Source organism: Budorcas taxicolor, chromosome 19, assembly GCF_023091745.1.
Source record: "Budorcas taxicolor isolate Tak-1 chromosome 19, Takin1.1, whole genome shotgun sequence".
NCBI classification, from domain to species: Eukaryota; Metazoa; Chordata; class Mammalia; order Artiodactyla; family Bovidae; genus Budorcas; species Budorcas taxicolor.
In genome coordinates this window covers 26508456-26531986 of record NC_068928.1, presented here as the reverse complement: position 1 = coordinate 26531986, position 23531 = coordinate 26508456, and the positions used below count along the sequence as shown (strand labels likewise).

The 23531-nt window shown below is 50.3% G+C and overlaps 1 protein-coding gene and 1 long non-coding RNA gene across 3 annotated transcripts; one reads left to right on the top strand and one right to left on the bottom strand.

The window, feature by feature from the left end:
* Positions 1-1615: 1615 nt before the first annotated feature.
* Positions 1616-9956, top strand: ARRB2 (arrestin beta 2). The gene is made up of 15 exons (XM_052657080.1): positions 1616-1638; positions 4711-4741; positions 5263-5323; positions 5435-5479; positions 5706-5902; positions 6169-6228; positions 6598-6665; positions 6776-6911; positions 7136-7220; positions 7511-7583; positions 7863-8000; positions 8727-8810; positions 8913-8992; positions 9104-9158; positions 9440-9956. Exons 1-15 carry the CDS (start codon positions 1616-1618, stop codon positions 9531-9533), a joined length of 1230 nt encoding a protein of 409 aa, XP_052513040.1. The 3' UTR covers positions 9534-9956.
* On the bottom strand, positions 3503-23446 carry LOC128064407 (uncharacterized). Of its 2 annotated transcripts, XR_008200994.1 has the most exons (4): positions 23382-23446; positions 23227-23298; positions 11364-11509; positions 3503-3625 (listed from the first exon to the last, which is right to left on the bottom strand). It is a non-coding gene; the product is annotated as an uncharacterized LOC128064407 (long non-coding RNA). The 2 variants fall into 2 exon arrangements; XR_008200993.1 differs by lacking the exon at positions 23382-23446 and having other exon boundaries at positions 11364-11561; positions 23227-23355.
* Positions 23447-23531: the final 85 nt, after the last annotated feature.

Sequence of the window (23531 nt, the reverse complement as noted above, 5' to 3'; positions counted from 1 at the left end):
TCTTCAGCCTGGTTCCCCTTCTCCCTTCCATTCTATTGTTCATCTCTCCTTGATTAGTTTCAGTCTATGACAGTGTGCCCCACTCCCTTCACCCTCCACACTGCCCAGAATTGTCTTCCTAAAGGAGAAGTCTCATCATGCCACTCCACGCCTTGCCTTAAAGAACGGATCCACTACTGGATCCACGTGTCCTCCTCCAGGGGAGGCTCCTGGCTCATTTCTTTAGCTGCTGAGCTGCTCCTGCTCAGTCATGTCTGACTCTTTTACGACCTCATGGACTGTAGCCTGCCAGGCTCCTCTGTCCATGGGATTTTCCAGGCAAGAATACCGGAGTGGGTTGTCATTTCCTACTCCAGGGGATCTTCCCGACCCAGGGATCGAACCCACATCTCCTGCATTGGTAAGTGGATTCTTTACCACTCCATCACCTGGGAAGCCTCATTCCTTTACCTGCTATACAAAATCCTTCACACCCTGTTCCAGTCATCCTCTTCAGCCTTCTCTCTCCTGCCCTCTACTCCCACAAACACCTCATTATAGGATGTGCCTTGCTTTTCTCTGTCTTTGGAATACCCTTTCTTAACTTCTGCCCACACTTCAGAAAGATTATCCTCAAACGTGCCCTCCTCTGGACAGCCTGCTCTGCCTCCATCCCTCCCCAGCCAAGCTCTGGGAGTCACTTTGTCTTCTGAGTCATACCTCTATTATAGCATTCCTGGAATCATAATATCTCTTCATATGTCTCCTCAACCGTACGAGGAAGGCAGGGGTGATGTTAATTCATGTCTGAGTTCCCATTGCCTAGTACAGCGATTAGCACAAAATAGACATGGATAGATGTATGGACGGATGTATGCATGAATGGATGTTAACTTCGATGAATGGATGGAGAAGAGTAGTAAGAGAATTTAGAAGTAACCCTGCGAAGATCAAAGAGAGACACCAGAGGGAGCTGACACACCACAATAAAGAAGTGGGAGGGAGGGCCAAAGACGGCTACAGGCTCTGGGGTTAGCGGCGCGCAATAGGCGAGCATCTCGCAACTGGAACCGCTCACCACCTGTGCATCCCCTTATCCTCCTTCCTAGACTGTGTTCGAGCTCACCCACCGCCGCCACCAACCCCGTAGCCTCCAACGCCACCGAGAAAGCAAACAAAGGGGAGGGAACCCCTGCAGGGCGCTTGATGCAGGGAGCCAATCAGAATGCTTTAATCTCCTGGAAGGCGGGCGCCTCCTTTTGAGGGGGCCCAGTCAGTTCCTAAACGGGTGCGGAGGGGCGGAGAGATGGGCGGGAGTAGCAGGGTGTAGAGACTGCGCGCGGGGAGGGATCCCTCGGCAGGGGTCGGGGTGGAGGGCGGAGGGGGGCGGGCGGAGCCAATCACCGCGCGTGCCTGTAAGGAGAGGGAGGGCAGTGCCGTGGCGCGCGCGATCCGGGCTGACGCATCTGGACTCCGTTCTCCAGATCCAAGTTGGGAGGGGGGAAGGAGAGGCGGGGGTAGTGGAGGGAGCGCGGGGGCGCGCGTGCGCAGTGGCGCGGGGAGGAGCAGGGACCTGGCAGCGGGCTAGGAGGCTGTGAGCTATCCGCGAACCGGGCGGGCGGCGGGCGCGCGCACCATGGGGGAGAAACCCGGGACCAGGTAAGAGAGGTGGGGCCATTCGGCGGGACGTGGACGGCGGCACCGGGCGGGTGCCGGGACGGTCCTCAGACAGGAACACCAGGGAGAAAATTCGGGGGCCGGACGCCTGGGTCCCTAGGGGACAGCCATCCGGGGCCGCACGCCTAGGTCCTCGAGGATAATGAGGGGAAGGCATGCCACAGTCCCTGCAGAAAGCGAGGGCTGAAGATCAAGAAACCTGTATCGGGCTTCTCGCAGAGATGTAGGGGGCCGGACGACTGGGTTCTCCGGTGCAGCCTGCGTTGCAGGGGCGGAGGAAGGAGCAGGTGGCCGGCTCGGAGAGGACGGGTGTGGGCAGACTAGATGCCAGGGGCGGGATCCCCCGAAGACTCGTGCCCAGCCACTTGAAAGCCTCCTATCCAGTACCCCACAGGCAGTCAGGCTGCCCCCACCGGCCCCAAGGGCCGGGTGGCTCTGCTTCCAAACTTCTGCTTTCCGCCGGGTTGCTAGGAGCAACAGCTTCGTTTTGGGGGAGCAAAGAGTGCTTGGCGACCCTCCCCAATTCTGGGCCTTATCCCTCTTCCCGTGAGTGAGGGGAGGCTCTATCTGCCCAGGGCACGCAATCCACTCCCCGGATGTTTTCTGTGCAATCGAGGCTCCTTCCTTCCACTGACACCCCGAGTTCTCTTTTTTGGTCTCTAGCAAAATCCACTTCCTGTTGTGACCCAACACCTCCGGGGGTGAATGCCTGAGTCTCTGGGGAGCAGGAGCAAAAGAGGGAAAAGATGGGGGCTATTTGCTTCTCTCCAGAGAGGATCAGGAATGGGGGCCTGGTTCTGAGCTGTCACTTGTTCTGCAAAACATTTTACCAGCCCCACAGCTCCCCACCCATAGAATAGGAAATCACAGGTTCCCGAACACCCAGTCGATTGATACTGGAGAGGTGATCAGAAGGAGGACTGGTGTCCTGGATTAGGGGTTAAACACAGCAAAAGGGGAAGTCGCTGACTTGAGGGAGGCCCCAGATTTCCGTTATGTGGTTCAGGGAGGGGGACGGATGGACCACACAGGGACTGCTGACTTGGCACAATTCCTCCCACCTCCATCAAATTCTGGGCCACAGGAAATGGAGAGAATAGCAGGAAGTGTGAAGGGGCATCTGCTTCTGCTGCCCCCCCCACCCACTCGGCACCTCTCAGGTCACCCCAAAACTCCGCCTTCTTGGCCAGCCTCACTATACACATGCTTGCTCCTCCCTAGCAGGCAGGAGGTTGGCTGGGTTAGGATCCAAAGGGCAGGTGCCCTGCAGCTGCTTCAGGGCAATTACTCCAGAACCACACTCCAGTTGTCCAACAGACTGTGGCTGTCCCAACCCTCTGCCAAGGACTCCTAATAGGAAGAAACACTGGGACAGAGAGGAAAACCAGAAGCAAAGGGGAGGGAGAGCTGAAGGCTGCCACAGCAGTCAGCCCCCAGGTGGGGACAAGAGATAGGGTGCTTATCCTAGTTCCCACCATACCAGTGTCTGCCCTCCTTTCCTCGATGGGGGTACCTGGGGGCCTCTGTACCCTATGCCTTATGGTCTTTGGATAGCTTGGCCTTCTGGGAAGAAGGGGCATGTGACTTTGTTACAGTGGATGGGCCAGGTGGCAGGATTTCAGTTTCTACTACCTGGGGACCCTTCCCGGCTATCACTGCTGAGGCAGAGTGGATTGGTAGGAATAAGGTGGGGCAGCAAAGAACAGGCCCACAAGTGGCCAGGGCACAGGGGTTGCCAGACATCTCCCTATCCTCCCAGCAGTGGGTGGAGTCCAGGCTTAGACCATTTCAGCAACCAGAAAGCGGAATCTCCTTCACTCCAACAAACATAACGCCAAGAACAGAGGCAGGATAGTACAATCATTTAGTGATGAAGAGCCAGAGTACCTCTGTACCCGAATTCCACCATTTACACTCTCCGTGACCTCAGGCAAAATACTTGACCTCTCCTGGGCTTCAGTTTCCTCACCTGTAAAATAGGAATATTAGGACCTCCATCACTGGGTTGCTGACAGCATTCAATGCAATCACACACCTGAAACACTTGGCACGCTACAGGGCATGAACCATTCACCCAATAAATGTTAGGAAGCATCATGGCGTCTGGCTTATGGCTGCAGCTATGCTGGGGATGCCTGAATCAGTAAGGCCTCTGTTGCTCACAGTCTAGTGAAATAGATGATACACAGCTAACTGCACATTATCACACTACATGTGTGCTAATTCCAGTTCTTTGTGACCCCATGGACTGCAGCCCACCTGGCTCCTCTGTCCATGGGGTTCTCCAGGCAAGAATACTGGAATGGGTTGCCATGCCCTCCTCCAGGGGATCTTCCCGGCCCAGGGATCGAACCCTTGTCTCTTACATCTCCTGCATTGGCAGGCGGGTTCTTGACCACTAGCACCACTTGGGAAGCCCTATCACACTACAGGTAAAGCATAAACAAGGTGTGACAGAAACCCCAAAAAAGGGAGTGACTAGAGTGGGGCTGGATCTACTTTCTAAAGGAGGTGACATCTGAGCTGGGCCTTGGAAAGACAAATAACATTTTAAGCTGCTGAGATCAGAGACAGGGACAGTTGGAGGTTAATGGAGAGTAGGGTCACACTTAGAAACCTCCCATAATAGAAACCAATTTAGAGCCACTGCTCTTTCCAGTATTCCAGCTCTTGTGGGAGGTGGAGACCAGAGATGGAAAGAGGGAGAGGTCTTATACAGACAACCTGCAACCTGCCCATTCCGGTCCCCCTGGAGGAGATCCTCTGGGAAGAGCCTGAGCAGTTCCTCTGGCAACCGGAGGCCATTACCAGGGGAGGAGGGAAACTACTGAGGGTGGAGCAAGGGGGCTGCCATGCTGGGAGTATTAAGGACTTGTGGTTACCTGTCCTTCTGGGGAGAAGTGGGACGGGGTAGGGCTGGGTAAAGCCCCAAAGCCTACAGGTGGGAATCTCGGGTGAGCTCTGCCTTCTCGGGCAAGGGAGGGACGAGGTCCTGGCACCGGGGTCCCTGCTGAGTCTGAGGCAGGCAGTGGGTTTCCCTTTCTGTTTTGTTAGGGTCTTCAAGAAGTCGAGTCCTAACTGCAAGGTGAGTCTCCCACAGCGCTTCCCCTCCCGACCCTCCCTGGGCCCTCACAAGGCCCGGCCTGCCCCTAGACGATCCCCAACCCCAAGCTCCCCACTTCCTGTGACAGCTAAGAGCTGACTTCCTTCCCTCCTGAAGCCCCTGGCCGCAAAGGCCTAAGCCAGCCACAGGGCTGGGTGGGGACAGGCTGGGGTCCTAAGTGAGACTCAGGGGGAGGGGCCAGAAGCCCAGGCCTGGAGGCATCTGGTAAGGCTCTCTAACCGCCTGCCTAGGGCCAGGTTCTCCTGGACACACAAACACACCCACCCACCTGGAACCTGTATTAGGGAGCAGTTTAGAAGCCTCAAGTTCAGCTAGTCAGGGGAAAGCCCACCACTCTCTTCTTGCAACCCTATAAAAACCCAGAGACACTCCTTCAGAGACCCCCAGCCTGGGAGGCCCAGGGGCAGGTCAGCCAGTTTTGAGGGCTCTGAAGCCCTGCCAGCCCCCTACCCAGTCTTCCTGTGACCCTTCTGCGTCCTCAGCTCACGGTGTACCTGGGCAAGCGGGACTTTGTGGACCACCTGGACAAAGTGGATCCTGTAGGTAAGAGTGCCCAGAAGGGAGCATCATGTCCCCCGAGATGGGAGGCAGTTCCTGGGCCCAGGAATGGAGGAGGCCCTGACAGGAACTGCACTCCTGTGTCCCCTTTGCCAGATGGCGTGGTGCTAGTGGACCCGGACTACTTGAAGGACCGCAAAGGTACCGGCCCTGAGGCCAAGGGCCTGAGGGAAGGGAGTCAGGAAGGTGGGGTTGGCACTGAGATGGGCCCCAAGGAGACAGGTGGGGAGCTGAGGCAAAAGCCAGGAGTGGGGTGAGATTCAGGCTGGTGCTTTGCTGCTGAGAAAGGAGCAGCTGCTGCTGCTACGAACTGGGGGGACTTGGGGAGGGGGGCTCCTGACCACCCCACCTTGCCCTCCCTTGCTAGTGTTTGTGACCCTCACCTGCGCCTTTCGCTATGGCCGTGAAGACCTGGACGTGCTGGGCTTGTCCTTCCGCAAAGACCTGTTCATCGCCAACTACCAGGCCTTCCCCCCAACGCCAAACCCACCCCGGCCCCCCACCCGCCTGCAGGAGCGGCTGCTGAGGAAGCTGGGCCAGCATGCCCACCCCTTTTTTTTCACAGTGAGGATGCCCCCACCCTCTGCAGAGCAAGGGGTCCGGGACTGTGTTGGGGGCAGGGGTGAGGCACCTGTTACAAGAAGGTCTGGGAGTAACACTGTGGGACCCCCAGATCCCTTCAGGGTCACCCTGCACTCCTAGCCTCTCTGCCTCTTCCCTGGGGCCCCCTCTGTTTTCCTTTCTCATCCCCAGGAGTCCTCCAGCCTCTTAAGTTGAGGGGAAGATCTGGGGACTTTCTGGAAGAACTGAACTCTTTTCCTCTGCCACAGATACCCCAGAACCTGCCCTGCTCCGTCACCCTGCAGCCAGGCCCAGAGGACACGGGGAAGGTACGGGAGGAAGAGTCCAGCAGGAGCCAGGGGCACACCTGAGGCGGGCTGGGGTGCTGAGGAGACATCAGGGTGGGACTCAGGGCAGGGAAATATGCCCCGTGGTGGTGGCCCTATGGAATGGGTGCTGTCCCCTGTCCCCGTGCAATACTGCCTCCTGCTCTTGACCTGCTCATAAGGGTAGAAGGGCTCACCTTGCACAGCCAAGACCGAGCCCAGGCAGGAGCCAGGCCTCAGGGAGGCAGAGGCAGGAGACCCAGGCCCTAGGCTCCTCAGACCAAGAGTCCTTGCCCAAGGCCAGGGAAGCAGGAAGGAAGGGAGTGGTGGCAGGGACCTTGTGTAAGATGTGACCTTTTCTACCCCCTTGAGGCCTGCGGGGTAGACTTTGAGATTCGAGCCTTCTGCGCCAAATCACTAGAAGAGAAAAGCCACAAACGGTGAGGGAAGCAACCTCCCCTTGGGCCTGACCCGGACCCCTGTGGAAGGTGGGAACCAGTGTCTGACCCTCTGAAGACTGACCCTCTCACCGCTCACCCCCTGCCCCCAGGAACTCTGTGCGTCTGGTGATCCGAAAGGTGCAGTTTGCCCCAGAGAAACCCGGCCCCCAGCCTTCAGCCGAAACCACACGCCACTTCCTCATGTCTGACCGGTCCCTGCACCTTGAGGCTTCGCTGGACAAGGAGGTGGGGTGGCGATGCACGTGCTGCAGTGCAAGCCCTGGGGGGAGGGCTGGAACCACAGGGCAGGATGATGTTTTCAAAGGAGGCCACCTTAGCTGAGGGTGGGCTTGGGTACAGGCTGGGAGGAGGCCCAACCCTGTGTGTGTGTGGCCGGGGTGAGGAGGGGGGCATGCTAATAACAGGACCAGTGAAAACACCCAATTAACCTGACCCCCTCCCCTCAAAAGCTGTACTACCATGGGGAGCCCCTCAATGTCAATGTCCACGTCACGAATAACTCCACCAAGACTGTCAAGAAGATCAAAGTCTCTGGTAGGAGGTGGGGGTTGGAAGGGGGCCTTACGGTGGTCGGCAAGGCGGTGGGGTGGGCAGTTTCTGCCAACGTGGCCTCAAGCATCAGCTCAGCCCCAGGACAGAGCCCAGTTTGGGAGACCCACAGGGCTCAAAGACCTCAGGCTGTCTGTCCCGGGATGAGATGGAGGGGCAGTGAGGGTCCTCAGAGGGGCCGGGGCAGTGATGGCCTGGGGCCTGGGTCTGGAGCTAAGTAGGGGGTTGTCTGTACCCCATGCCCCGGCTTGGCACCCGGCCCCTTCCCCCCACAGTGAGACAGTACGCCGACATCTGCCTCTTCAGCACTGCCCAGTACAAGTGTCCCGTGGCTCAGGTCGAACAGGAGTGAGTAGCAGAACAGCCCTGGGAAGGGTGGGCCCTGAGAACATGGGGACGTGGGTGGTTCTTCTCAAACTGTCTCAACTTACAAGGGCATTCCCTCCAGTCTGAGGGTGGCTCTGAGCTGCCCGTTTTCTTGAGCAGCTTGAGCCAAAACCTACTCCTTGTGACCCGTGCCCACAGAGAGGAGGGGCTGGTGATGCGGGAGAAGCCGCTGGGGGTGGGAGCTGCCCCCTTGCCCCGCCTGCCCCCTCAGAGTCTCCCTCTCTTGTCCCCACCCCGCAGTGACCAGGTGTCACCCAGTTCCACGTTCTGTAAGGTGTACACCATAACCCCCCTGCTCAGCAACAACCGGGAGAAGCGTGGCCTCGCCCTGGATGGGAAGCTCAAGCACGAGGACACCAACCTGGCGTCCAGCACCATGTGAGGGGGAGTCGGCGGGGAGGGGGGCTGGCTGCAGCGCAGGAAACTAGACACCCATTCTGTGCGGCTGTGTGCCAGGTTCTGTCCCCGGGGCCAGGGCTCTATCATTGAACAGATCCTAAACACCTCTCCCGTTCTCAGAGGGAGGCCAGACAAATCAGATACAGGACAGAATGTGTAGTGTGTTTAGTGACAGGTGTTAAGGAGAAAAAGCAAGGCCGACATGGGAGATATAAAGGGGAGGGTGGTAGGAGGGATGGGGAGGCCTGATCCAGAGGTGGATTCTGGGTGAAGACGCCAAGGGAGTATGTAATGTGGATGTGCAGGGTAGGAGCGCTCCAGGCAGAGGGTACCACAGGCACAAAGACCCTGAGGTGGACCACCCGGGTGTCTGAGGCAGGCCCTCTAGGGGCAACAGCTTCATAAAGTAGGGGCTGGATTTCACCCCTCCCCACCTCTCTGTACACGACCACACACAGCAAGCCTTGGAGGCCAGCCTGGGAGCTGGAAGTGGGGTCAGAGGGCTGATGGAGAGCAAGACAGTGCAGGGTGGCTGGGCTGTAAGGACTTGGGCTTTTACTGAGAGAGCGATGAGAAGGACCACAACAGGGTACTTTACGTGACATGAGCATGCTGGTATCTGTAGTCCTGCCTCCTCATGGGGGCCCCGGGGTGGGCAGTGGGCAGAGCAGTGGGCTCTGGTCCAACCCCTTCCCCCAACTGCAGCGTGAAGGAGGGTGCCAACAAGGAGGTGCTGGGGATCCTGGTGTCCTACAGGGTCAAGGTGAAGCTGGTGGTATCTCGAGGCGGGTGAGTGCTGGGCTGGGGGGAGCCTGGGGGTGGGGTGGGGCGCAGGGGTTTCCTCTGGCTCTGCACTATCATCTCTCCTTGCCACCTCTCCCCCAATCCCAGGGACGTCTCAGTGGAGCTGCCTTTTGTTCTCATGCACCCCAAGCCCCATGATCACATCGCCCTTCCCAGGCCCCAGTCAGGTGAGCCTGCCACCCACCCAAGCCCACAAAGGGAGGGTCTGAAGCAAGGCCAGCGGAGAGGAAAGCTGGTCCTTTTAGTACCCACCCACCCCCCGGCTCTCCTCCCCTCAGCTGCTCCTGAAACAGATGCCCCTGTGGACACCAACCTCATTGAATTCGATACCAAGTAAGAGTGCCCCACCCCTTCAAGCTTTGACTCTCTGGACAGATTCCTGTAACATTCAGATCTACCCTATTTTTCCCTTTGGGAGGCGGGATGGTTGAAGCATCCAATTGAGAGGACTTAGGCTAATGAGCTGCCAACTACCACCCCTTCTCTGTCCCTTCTGCAAACATCTCCAGTCCCAAGGCTACTCTGGCCAGCGCCTCTGTCTCTGGGAGGGGAGGGGACTGGGAGGTGGAGGAGGCCTGGGGCCCCCACCTCACCCCCTCCTCTCTACCACCAAGCTATGCCACAGACGACGACATTGTGTTTGAGGACTTTGCCCGGCTGCGGCTCAAGGGGCTGAAGGACGAGGACTACGACGACCAGTTCTGCTAGGAAGGGAGGCTGGAAGAAGGGAGTGGATGGCAGGGGCAGGGGGGCAGGTGGAGGCAGGACCAAGACCCCCACTGTCACTGAGGGGGATCCCAGTCCCTCTTCCCTTCCCCTCCACCCAGCGGCTTCCTCGACCAACGCCCCCCCCACTCCCCCACCCCCACCAGATACGCACTGGACCCAGCTCTTGTGGAACATGGGCATTAATTTTTTGACTTCAGCTGTGCTTCCCCAATCCCCCAGTGGGTGGCAAGCTGTGTTCACACCTCAATTTTTTGGAGGGGGAGCCGAAGAGGAGTGATAATAGGAAAAGAGGGGGAAAGCACTCCCACATTCAACCTCACACCTACACCCCCTCCTGTCACTCTCTCTGCCTCCCATTCCTTCAGGATGAGACCCTTTGGGGGGCAAGACCACTTCATTGTTTCTGCGCATAAAGAAGAAAATAAACCTTTTAATAGGCCGGAGTGCATGTGTTTTCTGAGCGGCGTTTAAGGAGCGCATCGTGTGCTCATCCGTGACTGTCAGCTGTGGGTGAGACTCAGTCCCTTCTCTGCACCCACGTGGCACCTGGCCCACAGGCTGTCAATAAACATTTACGGAATGGCTGAACTGTACCTGTGCCCCAAGGTGAACACAGAAACTTGATTTGGTCAGTCCCGACTCAAAGGCAGTTTGATAAAACCACAGAGCAAACTCTCTCATTTACAGAGGGAATAACAACTCACTTTCCCGCAGACTAGATGCTTGTGGGAGGTGGGCAGGGCAGCCCCGTCCCTGTTGGGGCTAACATATGCGACCACGGGGTGGCCTGTTGTGACTGAGCTGTTTCCACTGCTCCGTGTGGCTGCTCCCACTGTCTGTTCCTGGGGCTTGGCGGGGCCACAGCTGCAGGCAGAAGCCACACGACTGACATCTCTGTGGAGCCTGGTACTTACACTGTCACACAGAAGCCGAGGCTTCAGGCAGCCAAAGGCAGTCATGCTGCTGTGGACAAGTCCCAAGAAGCTACAGCCCACCACTGTCCCTCTGACGCTCGTCGGGGACTCCCAGAGGCTGGGCCCAAGGCCCTGGCTGGCCTGGAGGGAGGCAGTGATACTCCTGACATCCCTCACTCCACCACCCACTCCCACTCCTGCAGTCCAACCTTCCTTTTTCTCTTAAGGCTCATTCATTCGTGCCATGAACCATCTTGATTTAAATCCCCATCAGGTGCTAAGCATAGCACAGGGATGGCAGTGATCAAAACAAACTTGAAATCATTACAGCATCTGCTCCAAAGGAGAAACACAGCAGCTAGGGAGCTCTGACTGAGGCGAGGGCTGGAGACTGATCTCCCTGGAGGTGGTGGTGACCTTGGAACAGAGCCCTGGAAGATGAGGAAGCCAGTATCCCAGGCAACAGCAACACCATGTGTGAGGGCAGCGGGAACAGAGCACATTTCAGAGGCTGAAAGAGGCCAGAGGGACTGGGACAGAGACATCCAGGGGCAAAGCAGTTCCAGATGAGGCCGGTGAGGCAATGGGGCCCCTCCTACCAGCCTTTAGTGACTCAGTGGTAAAGAATCCGCCTGCCAATGCAGGAGATGCGGGTTCAATCCCTGGGTTGGGATGATCCCCCTGGAGGAGGAAATGGCAACCCATTCCAGTACTCTTGCCTGGAAAATTCCATGGACAGAGGAGCCTGGCGGGCTGCAGCTCATGGGGTCACAGTCAGTCTCAGAGTCAGACAACGACAAAGCATACAGGCATGCACATGGCTCATGAAACCTAATTAAATCATGATTTACCCACAGGCTTTTCGTGCCCCCAGAATGCCAGTGACCTTGCTTACCTCTCCACAGTAGCAGTCTATTTGCACACCCTGGTCTTCTTCACACGGAGGAACCGCCATCATCCCTCTGACTCCAGAAACCTGCTCCTTGACCTCGGAGCTCTTGGCCTGTGGACCTCACAGCTTTTCAGGTGAATCCGAATCCTCTGGGGTGCACGATAAAGACACAGAGTCCTAGGCTTCCACCTTTTCCCGATTCTGATTCATTTGGTCCCAGCAAGAATCCATGAATCAGGATTTTGAATTAGAACACAGTTTGAGAAACAAGGCCTTTTTTCTTTTAGCTTAAAAACATTTCTAATGCTTTTAAGAAAGTGAAACATGCACATAGTTAAAAAAAAATCCGCAGGGAAGAGAAGCCTCCCTCCTGCCCTTGGACCCCCAGCCTCCCATTCCTCATTCCCAGAGGCAGCCAGTATCACCAGTTCCTTGATTATTCTTCCAAAGACATTTCTTCAGACACAGTCATACCCATATAACCTATATTTCTCCCTTATTTTAAATACAGATAACAGCAAACAGTTAGAACTGGACATGGAACAACAGACTGGCTCCAAATAGGAAAAGGAGTATGTCAAGGCTGTATATTGTCACCCTGCTTATTTAACTTCTATGCAAAGTACATCATGAGAAACGCTGGGCTGGAGGAAGCACAAGCTGGAATCAAGATTGCCGGGAGAAATATCAATAACCTCAGATATGCAGATGACACCACCCTTATGGCAGAAAGTGAAGAGGAACTAAAGAGCCTCTGATGAAAGTGAAAGAGGAGAGTGAAAAAGTTGGCTTAAAGCTCAACATTCAGAAAACGAAGATCATGGCATCCGGTCCCATCACTTCATGGCAAATAGATGGGGAAACAGTGGAAACAGTGGCTGACTTTATTTTGGGGGGCTCCAAAATCAGTGTAGATGGTGATTGCAGCCATGAAATTAAAAGATGCTTACTCCTTGGAAGGAAAGTTATGACCAACCTAGACAGCATATTAAAAAGCAGAGACATTACTTTGTCAACCAAGATCCATCTAGTCAAGGTTATGGTTTTTCCAGTGGTCATGTATGGATGTGAGAGTTGGACTATAAAGAAAGCTGAGCACAGAAGAATTGATGCTTTTGAATTGTGGTGTTGGAGAAGACTCTTGAGAGTCCCTTGGACTGCAAGGAGATCCAATCAGTCCATCCTAAAGGAGATCAGTCCTGGGTGTTCATTGGAAGGACTGATGTTGAAGCTGAGACTCCAATACTTTGGCCACCTGATGTGAAGAGCTGACTCATTTGAAAAGACCCTGATGCTGGGAAAGATTGAGGGCAGGAGGAGAAAGGGATGACAGAGGAGAAAGGGATGACAGAAAGGGATGACAGAGGCTGGATGGCATCACCGACTCAATGGCCATGAATTTGGTTGAATTCCGGGAGTCGGTGATGGACAGGGAGGCCTGGCGTGCTGCGGTTCATGGGGTCTCAAAGAGTCGGACATGACTGAGCGACTGAACTGAACAGCATACTATGCACTCTTCTACACCTGGCTTTTTTCCCTTAATCACGCAACTAGAAGAACATTCCTTTAGCAACCCATATACACCTATCTCATTCTTTATCTCATTTCTTTATAGTTTGGTTGCCATCAAGCCTTAGTTGTGGCACATGGGCTCTTAGTTGCAATACATGGGGTTTAGTTGCCCTGTAGTATGTAAGATCTTAGTTCCCTGACCAGGGATCAAACTTGCACCCCCTACACTGGAAAACAGATTCTTAACCATTGGGCCACCATGGAAGTCCCTAGATCTCCCTCATTGCTTTAAAGAGTCGCCTGGCTTCCACTGCCTTGTCATTTACTTTTCAGTTGTCTATCAATGAACATGAAGGATGTCCACTCTTCCTAATTCAAACACTATTACAATAATTATCCTTGAAGACATGTCTTTTTTCACATGCAAAGTGCATATGTAGAACAAACTGTTAAAAGTAGAATTGGTGGGGGAATTCCCTGGGTGTCCAGTGGTTAAGACTCCTCGCGCTTTCACTGCTAAGGGTCCGCTTTCAATCCCTGGTTGGGGAACTAAGATCCCACAAGCCGCAAAACACGACCAAAAAGAAAAAGTAGAATTGCTGGGTCAAAGAGGGTGAGCATCTATACTATATATAAAAGAGATAACCAACAAGGACCTAATGTATAGCACAAGGAACACATTCAGTATTTTGTAATAACCTAATATAAAGGCAAAGAATCTGAACAAGTATATAGAGGCTTCGTAGGTGACACAGTGGTAAAGAATCCACCTGCCAATGCAGGAGATATAGGTTCAATCCCTAGGTTGGGAAGATCCCCTGGAGAAGGAAACAGCAACCTGCTCCAGCACTCTTGCCTGGAAAATCCCACGGACAGAGGAGCCTGGAGCATTACAGTCCATGGGGTTGCAAAAAAAGTCAGACATGACTTAGCAACTAAACAACAAGGATATAAGAACTTCTCTTGTGGTGCAGGAAGTAGCCCCCCAAAAGTATACATACAAAAAAGTATATATGTATTTAGAGTATATATATATATATATAATTGAATCACTTTTCTGTACACCTGAAACTAACACATTATAAATCAACTACACTCCTATAAAAAAAATTTTTTTTTAATGAGAGAAAAAAGGGTGAGCATCTTTTCGATCCCTGGGTCAAGAAGCTCCCCTGGAGAAGGAAATGGCAACCAAGTCCAGTATTCGTGCCTGGAGAATCCCATGGACAGAGGAGCCTGGTGGGCTACAGTCCCTGGGGTCGCAAGGAGTCAGACACAACTTTACCAACTAAAGAAGAACAACAAAATTGTTGACTACATATTACAGTTTAAAAACCCATGAATTTTAAATTGTAATATGTAGTCAGGTACAATCATTTTTTTAAAATAGCTTCTTGGTTTTTTGTCACAAAACTTGCCCCTTTGGCTTTCTCACAGTTTAACACTTCCTTTTCTTTCCAGATGAAATTTCAAGATCATCATATCAACCACCATCTCAGCAGCTTCAAATGTTCCTCCTTTCACAAAACCTACTCTCAAACCCCACCCTTGGCTCTGCCTAAGCAACACCTCACCCTTCCCTTCTCCGCTCCAGCACAGGGTTGCTGAGGCACTGCCAGAGAAAAATCGCACAACCAGTTACTTGTTCATTCATCACATTTTTTTGGCCATGCTGAGCGGCATGTGGGATCTTAGTTCTTCTCACCAGAGCCCCCTGTGCTGGAAGACCAGAGTCTTAACCACTGGACCGGGGACTGAACCACAAGTCCCTCAAGAAATATTTTTAACACATCCTAGGTGCCAAAACCATGCTAAGCAATGGGTATGGATCTGGGCCACTACAAACTTATAGCTTCTAACCTCAGCTGGGACCCTCAGTACCTGATAACTACCAGTCCCCCTCCCCTCCATGTCCCTGGTCACCTCCTTTCTCCTTCTCCCACCCTACTCACTAATTTTCCAAACCTTTCTCACATTCAGAGCGATTTCTCCCCCACTCTTCACAGAGATTAGACTCTAAGGGATAAATGAATCCCATCTCCTACCAACAAGCACGGACACTGTTTCTCCTACACCACATGCCTCTTCCCGGGCCAGGCTAATCCCTCCATCTGTGCTCAGATCACTCCCCTCCCAACTCCTCTGAGACACTGATTCAGCAAAACGGCCCCAGCTCTTCAACCTCTGCCTCTCTCTCTCTACTGATTCTTCCTCCATGGTAAATAAACCCGCACAGGTCTCTTTCATTAAAGGAAGAAAGGGAGAGAAGAAGGAAGGACGGAAAGAAGGGAGAGAAAGAAAGAAAACCAAAGAAAAAAGCATTCCTCCACACTTGGGGCTCTTTCACAGTAAAGTATTTCTCAAGTTTTTCCTCTCTCACTTTTCTTTTTTTTTTTTAATCAAATACGTATTTAATTAAGAAACTAATAATGCAATATTACCCAAACAAAATGTAAGCACATGTTCAATTATCATGTTCTGTATTTCAGAGAAGAGGCATTAAGGATTTATGCCATAAGTTATTTACAAACATATCTAGGATGCTGAGTTCAAGGGACTGATCCTTTTAAGAGACTGCACCTCTTACTATGCTCCTCTTCCTATCTGTCTCATGGATTACTTTTTAAGCAGTTGGTGTCTTACTATAAAGAAAGGTGCAGCAAATCGAGACCCAAAGTACAAAGTCATCACAGCTAGTAACCTCCACTCGTTTTCCACTGAAAATGGTATATTCTTCCCTGGACCCTCCTCACAGTGGCTCCGACGAACCACAGAGGCCGTGAACCTCCGGATGCTCTGTCCCAGCATAGCGCTGCTGGACGCTCTACAAAAGATCCAGAGACCGGAGGCGGAAGAAACGGCGGCTGCAAACCTACGGCTCCTTGCCTCACGACCTTGCTCCTCTAACTGCAAGGATCGAAAGGGAAGATGGAAAACCCCTCTCTCACTTTTCATGTTGATTTAATTTTTACTTTCAAACGTGTATACCCACACAGTGGAAGGAGTCAGATATAACTACGAGGCCTATCACAATAAAAAGTAAGCCCCTACCCTCTCTACAATTTCCTTCTTCTCACAGGCAACCACTCTCACCTCATCTAGATGTTTCTTTTGGTATTTACTCTGTATCTCCAAACAAGTTTATTTTGCTACTTCTTCATGCTTCCTGCCATGTAAGGTGAAGTCTGAGTCCCTTTCACCATCCCCGCTGCTCCAGCATGGGATACTCTCTCAAGAGCACTCTGTCAACATTCAGGATTTATTGCAAATGTTACCTTGAGCTGCACTATGTGGTATATTCTGATTACCCTTCTCTACTCGCGCAACTGTTTCCCCTGAACAACTGTCATTTTTAAAAGTTGCTTATTCTCTGAATTTATCATTAATTCTGCACTATATTCTTCTCCAAAAAGAATCTATGTATCCTCTCAATTAACTCAAAACAAAACAGATGTGATCTGTCTCCTTGAAAAAAAAATCTCTCCAAGAGCCGTCTAACTTGGGTCTAACTCTAATCACCTCCTGAGAAGCATACTTGGGAGACAAACTTGAGACCCTGTACATATCAAAATGTCCTTATTCTGTCTTTGTTATTGACAGTTGAGCTGTTGTGACAGTCTAGATATCCCCCAAAATCTAATCTATTCTCCCATGGTGCTAGAAAAATATTGATAGTCAACCACCTAAGTAAGGACTGGATTTCTCCAAATCCTGGAGCTGATGTGAGACCACATGACTGAGTTTTCTTCGAAGGAATGTGAGTAAAAATTACATGGGCCTCTCCCTAGCCAGAGAGACAGGTGTGCCTGTGCCTGAGACAGGTGTGCCTCCTCCATACTTTCTCTTCTGCCTTCCTGCCAGCTGCAACCCATGGATGGCAGCAATCCAGTTATGACACTGCAGACAGCAATGCCCCAGAGCAGTGTTTCTCAATGTTCACTGTGCACACAGAGCATCTGGGGATCTTCAAACAGATGCTCATGCAGTGGGTCTTAGCAGGGCCTGAGAGTCTGCTTTTCTAACAAGCATCTAGGTAATGCCAATCCTATGGCCTGAAAAAAGATTTTTTAATTAATATATTTATTTGACTATGCCGTGTCTTAGTTGCAGCATGTGGGCTCTTTAGTTGTGGCATGTGAACTCTTAGTTGAGGCATGTGGGATCTAGTTCCCTGACCAGGGATCAAACCCTGGCCCCCTAAATTGGGAGTAAGGACTACTTAGCTACTAGACCACCAGGAAAGTTCCATGAAGACCATACTTTTGAGCATCAGAGCCTAAAGGATGGCAGAGCTGCACTGCTAGCCTTGGTCTCTGTCTGATTTGTGGAAAATACTGAACTACCCACAATGAACTGTTTTCTGAGAAAAAATTAAGTTCTGTTTGGTTGAACCACTGCATTTTTAGCCTGCCCAAAGCACAGCTTCAGTAGAGAGCTGCAGGCTGGAAACCACTTTCCCCTAAAATGTTAAAGGCACTACTCCACTGGTGCAGACTGTTACTATTCAGAGGCTCAGCGCCATTCTGATTGCTGATCTGTTTTTTCTCTGGAAGCTTTTGCAAGACCTCCTTTTCTGAGACTAGTGATCTGACATTTTATGATGTGCCTTGATGCTAGTCACTTAATGAGCGCTTTTCATCTGGAAACACACGTCTGTTCCTCCCCTTTACCTTGTTCTCTTGCAGAATTTAAGTCCCTGGACTGATTCTCTAATTTTGTCACTTGCTCTTCAACCCTTTTGCTCAATGTATTCCTTCCCTTGTGGTTTTATTTTAAACTGTGTTTTCTTCCATTCAATCCTCTATTATAATGTGTGTGTGCTAAGTTGCAAGTTGCTTCAGTCGTGTCCGACTCTTTGTGACACTATGGACTGCAGCCTGCCAGGCTCGTCTGTCCATGGGTTTCTCCAGGACAAGAATACTGGTTGCCATGCCCTCCTCCAGGAGATGGAACCTGAGTTTCTTAAATCTCCCAAATTGGCAGGCAGATTCTTTACCACTAGCACCACATGGGAACCCCCAATCTCTCACCTAATAGGATCAATGTTTTTTTCCTTAAGTTTTACTCTTTGTTATCTAAGGTGCTTTTTTTCCCCCCAGTATATTTGGTCTCTCTCTAACCTGAAGTTAGAAAGTTTCAGCAAACATCTGGAAATCCTTTGTTTTAGATCTTTCATCTTACTTTTAAAAAAATGCACATTCTTGTTTTAGTATTTATCTGGCTGCATCAGGCCTTACTGAGTCGGGCATATGGGATAGTTCATCATGGTGCGTGGGCATTTCATTGCAGCATGGAGCTACAGAGCTCATGGGCTCAGGAGTTGCAGCACACAGGCTTAGTTGCCCCATGACACGTGGGCCCTTAGTTCCAGATCAGGAATTGAACCCACGTCCTCAGTACCAGAAGGGTGATTCTTCACCACTGGACCACCAGGGAAGTCCCTGTCTGCTCATCTTTCAGGGGGACATACTAAGAAGATGACTAGAAGATCTGAGGATACAGGTGGGACTTACAACTGTGGGTTTTACTGGCGGGTGATCCAGCTAACTGCTCTGTTGAAGAACCCCTGACAATACCCTTAGGTCTTTTCTCTGAATAGTCAAATTCCCCAGGTAAGAGTCTTCCAGTCTCTGACCTTGAAGGTATAAGCCTAGTTGCCAGAGTTCTAGAAACCACCACCCAGTAAATAACTTTCACTCAATCTCTGTCTTCAATACAATCATACCCAGGTACCCTCCATGAGAAAGACTCTGTTTTCCATCACTAACAAAGAAACCTCCAGCAATCTGATGAGTTGAGGGTAAGTAGTTGCTGAGACACATTAAGTAAAGAAGGAGATGGGGGGGTCAGTTCAGTTCAGTTCAGTCATTCAGTCGCTCAGTCGTGTCCAACTCTTTGCGACCCCATGAACAGCAGCACGCCAGGCCTCCCTGTCCATCACCAACTCCCGGAGTTCACTCAAACTCATGTCCATTGAGTCGGTGATGTCATCCAGCCATCTCATCCTCTGTCGTCTCCTTCTCCTCCTGCCCCCAATCCCTGCCAGCATCAGTCTTTTCAAATGAGTCAACTCTTCGCATGAGGTGGCCAAAGTATTGGAGTCTCAGCTTTAGCATCAGTCCTTCCAAAGAACACCCAGGATTGATCTTTAGAATGGACTGGCTGGATCTCCTTGCAGTCCAAGGGACTCTCAAGAGTCTTCTCCAGCACCACAGTTCAAAAGCATCAATACTTCAGCACTCAGCTTTCTTCACAGTCCAACTCTCGCATCCATACATGACCACTGGAAAAACCATAGCCTTGACTAGATGGACCTTTGTTGGCAAAGTAATGTCTCTGCTTTTGAATATGCTATCTAGGTTGGTCATAACTTTTCTTTCAAGGAGTAAGCATCTTTTAATTTCATGGCTGCAATCACCATCTGCAGTGATTTTGGAGCCCCAAAAAATAGTCTGCCACTGTTTCCACTGTTTCTCCATCTATTTCCCATGAAGTGATGGGACCAGATGCCATGATCTTCATTTTCTGAATGTTGAGCTTTAAGCCAACTTTTTCACTCTCCTCTTTCACTTTCATCAAGAGGCTTTTTAGTTCCTCTTCACTTTCTGCCATAAGGGTGGTGTCATCTGCATATCTGAGGTTATTGATATTTCTCCCGGCAATCTTGATTCCAGCTTGTGCTTCTTCCAGCCCACCGCTTCTCATGATGTACTCTGCATAGAAGTTAAATAAGCAGGGTGACAATATACAGCCTTGTTACTTCAAATAATCCTCCTAATTTTAGTATTACCTACATTCCAGCTAAAATGGGCTGGAATGGGTGAATTTAACTCAGATGACTATTATATCTACTACTGTAGGCAAGAATCCCTTAGAAGAAATAGAGTAGCCATCATAGTCAACAAAAGAGTCCGAAATGCAGTACTTGGACGCAATCTCAAAAACAACAGAATGATCTCTCTTCGTTTCCAAAGCAAGCCATTCAATATCACAGTAATCCAAGTCTATGCCCTGACCAATAATGCTGAAGAAGCTGAAGTTGAACAGTTCAAGGCCTTCTAGAACTAACACCCAAAAAAGACGTCTTTTCATTACAGGGGACTGGAAGGCAAAAGTAGGAAGTCAAGAGAGACCTGGAGTAAAGGGCAAATTTGGCCTTGGAGTACAGAATGAAGCAGGGCAAAGGCTAACAGACTTTTGCAAAGAAAACACACTGGTCATAGCAAACACTCTATTCCAACATCACAAGAGAAGACTCTACACATGGACATCACCAGATGGTCAATACTAAAATCAGATTGATTATATTCTTTGCAGCCAAAGATGGAGACACTCTATACAGTCAGCAAAAACAAGACTGGGAGCTGACTGTGGCTCAGATCATGAACGCCTATTGACAAATTCAGACTTAAATTGAAGAAAGTACAGAAAACCAGTAGACCATTCAGGTATGACCTAAATCAAATCCCTTACAACTATACAGTGGAAGTGACGAATAGATTCAAGGGATTAGATCTAATAGACAGACTGCCTGAAGAACTATGGATGGAGGTTTGTGACACTGTGCAAGAAGCAAGACCATCCCCAAGAAAAACAAATGCAAAAAGGCAAAATGGTTGTCTAAGGAGGCCTTACAAACAGCTATGACAAGGAGAGAGGAGAAAGGCAAAGGAGAAAAGGAAAGATATACTCATTTGAATGCAGAGTTCCAAAGAACAGCAAGGAGAGATAAGAAAGCCTTCCTCAGTGATCAAGGCAAAAAAAAAAATAGAGGAATACAATAGAATGGGAAAAACTAGAGATCGCTTCAAGAAAATTAGAGATCCCAAGGGGATATTTCATGCAAAGATGGGCACAATAAAGGACAGAAACAGTATGGACCTAACAGAAGCAGACAATATTAAGAAGAGGTGGCAAGAATGCACAGAAGAACTGTACAAAAAAGATCTTCATGACCCAGATAACCACAATGGTGTCATCATTCACCTAGAGCCAGACATCCTAGAATGTGAAGTTAAGTGGGCCTTAGGAAGCATCACTATGAACAAAGCTAGTGAAGGTGATGGAATTCCAGTTGAGCTATTTCAAATCCTAAAAGATGATGCTGTGAAAGTGCTGCATTCAATATGCCAGCAAATTTGGAAAACTCAGCAGTGGCCACAGGACTGGAAAAGGTCAGTTTTCATTCCAATCCCAAAGAAAGGCAATGCCAAAGAATACTCAAACTACCGAACAATTGCACTCATCTCACACGCTGGCAAAGTAATGTTCAAAATTCTCCAAGCCAGGCTTCAACAATACATGAACCGTGAACTTCCAGATGTTCAAGCTGGATTTTAAAAAGGCAAGAGGAACCAGAGATCAAATTGCCAACATCCACTGGATCATCAAAAAGCAAGAGAGTTCCAGAAAAAAATCTATTTCTGCTTTACTGATTATGCCAAAGCCAAAGTTTATTGTGGATCACAACGAACTGTGAAAAATTCTTCAAGAGATGGGAATATCAGACCACCTTATCTGCCTCCTGAAAAATCTGTATGCAGGTCAAGAAATGAGTTACAACTGTTCATGGAACAACAGACTGGTTCCAAATTGGGAAAGCAGTAAGTCAAGGCTGTATATTGTCACCCTGTTTATTTAACTTATATGCAGAGTACATCATGAGAAATGCTGGACTGGATGAAGCCCAAGCTAGAATCAAGATTGCTGGGAGAAATATCAATAAACCTCAGATATGCAGATGACACCACACTGATGGCAGAAAGCAAAAAAGAACTAAAGAGCCTCTTGATGAAAGTGAAAGAGAAGAGTGAAAAAGTTGGCTTAAAACTCAACATTCAGAAAACTAAGATAATGGCATCTGGTCCCATCACTCCATGGCAAATAGACGGGAAAACAATGGATACAGTAGCAGACTTTATTTTTGGGGGCTCCAAAATCACTGCAGATGGTGACTGAAGCCATGAAATTAAAAGACACTTGCTCCTTGGAAAAAAAAAGTATGACCAGCCTTAACAGCTTATTAAAAAGCAGAGACACTACTTTGCCAACGAAGGTCTGTCTAGTCAAAGCTATGGTTTTTCCAATAGTCATCTATGGATGTGAGAGTTGGACTATAAAGAAAGCTGAATACAGAAATGATGCTTTTGAACTGTGGTGTCAGAGAAGACTCTTCAGAGTCCCTTGGACACCAAGGAGATCCAACCAGTCCATCCTAAAGGAAATCAGTACTGAATATTCATTGGAAGCACTGATGCTGAAGCTGAAACTCCAATACTCTGGCCACCTGATGTGAAGAACTGACTCATTGGAAAAGACCCTGACACTGGGAAAGACTGAAGGCAGAAGAAGGGGACGATAGAAGATGAGATGGTTGGATGGCATCACCGACTAAACAGACATGAGTTTGAGTAAACTCCGGGAGTTGGTGATGGACAGAGAGGCCTGGCGCTCTGCAGTCGATAGGGTGGAAAAGTTGGACAGGACTGAGCAACTGAACTGACTGACAGCCCAGCTGTACTGTAATCCCATTGATTTAGGGGTAAATTAAGTTGCTTCTAAGCTTTCTTCACTGCTGGTTTAGTTAACCATATGACCTGTTTTCCAGTTTCTATTGAAAGTTTTGCTATTATTAATAACTCCTTTCCTTGACCCCTTCCTTAAATCCCCTTATTGTTATCGTCTTAGGATTTAGAAAAAGAGTGAAGTTAAATACTAGATACCTCAAATTTAACTAAAACCCTCCACTCGCTTGCTAACCCTGGGCAAACTGGCTTCATTCTCAACCTTCCATAAACTGTCAAGATTGATCTTTCCTGAAAGATATAGCTGGTCAGAATCCACTTCTTGAAAACCTTTCAACCATTCCCAAATGCCTTCAAAATAAAGTTCAAATTCCTTAGCTTGCAAGCCATTTTCTGGTCTGGCTCCCCACTGCTGTCTCCCCAGTTACACCTAGCCACCAACCACACTGCGTTCACTCCAGTCAAACTTACCGGACTTCCAGGCTGTCGGCCCCTCACAGCACTACGCGCTTGCTGTGTCCTTCCCTTTTCCACTCCAACCTCTCAGTGACCTGGTTAACCCCCAGATTCAGTTCAAGCAACATTTCCTCCTAGAATCCTTTCTCTATTCCTAGAGATACACCCTGGGAGTATCCCTAATAAAGCACCTATCCACTCTGACGTGAGAGTCCACCTCACTCACCTTTGTATCCCCAGAGGCAACCACATAATAAGCAATCAGAGCGGGAAACGGCTGACAGGAGCAAGCGCCTCAGAATATATTGACAGTCCGTGTTTTAGCGCAGCTCCCGGTCAGAGGGAAGCGCTACGGCGAATAATGTCACACTCACCAAGTCGTTTTCCCAGGGCCCCGATAGGTGGCGGAGTGGGATAGGCAGACAGAGGGTCCATGGCTGTCCAGTCTGTAATACCCCAAAGGTCCTACCATCATCACCCAGCACCCCGAAGACGCTCAAGAAATTCTTGTAGAAGAAATTAAACAGACCACAACAGTGTCGTGAAGGTGGACAGGTCTGAACGGCCTTAGACTGGAGAAATTTTCGATACTCCGTCTTACCACAGGTGGTCACGCTGTGGGGTCTCGCAGCGGGCATGCGCACGAGACCCTGGGAGTTGTAGTTCACCCGGTGAAACC

Bases quoted from the DNA above. Each gene is read 5' to 3' on its own strand.
- ARRB2 (XM_052657080.1), top strand. From the start codon at position 1,616: ATGGGGGAGAAACCCGGGACCAG. The intron at 6,912-7,135 runs GTGGGGTGGCGA...TCCCCTCAAAAG, and splicing joins AGGCTTCGCTGGACAAGGAG to CTGTACTACCATGGGGAGCC. The intron at 7,584-7,862 runs GTGAGTAGCAGA...CCCACCCCGCAG, and splicing joins GTGGCTCAGGTCGAACAGGA to TGACCAGGTGTCACCCAGTT.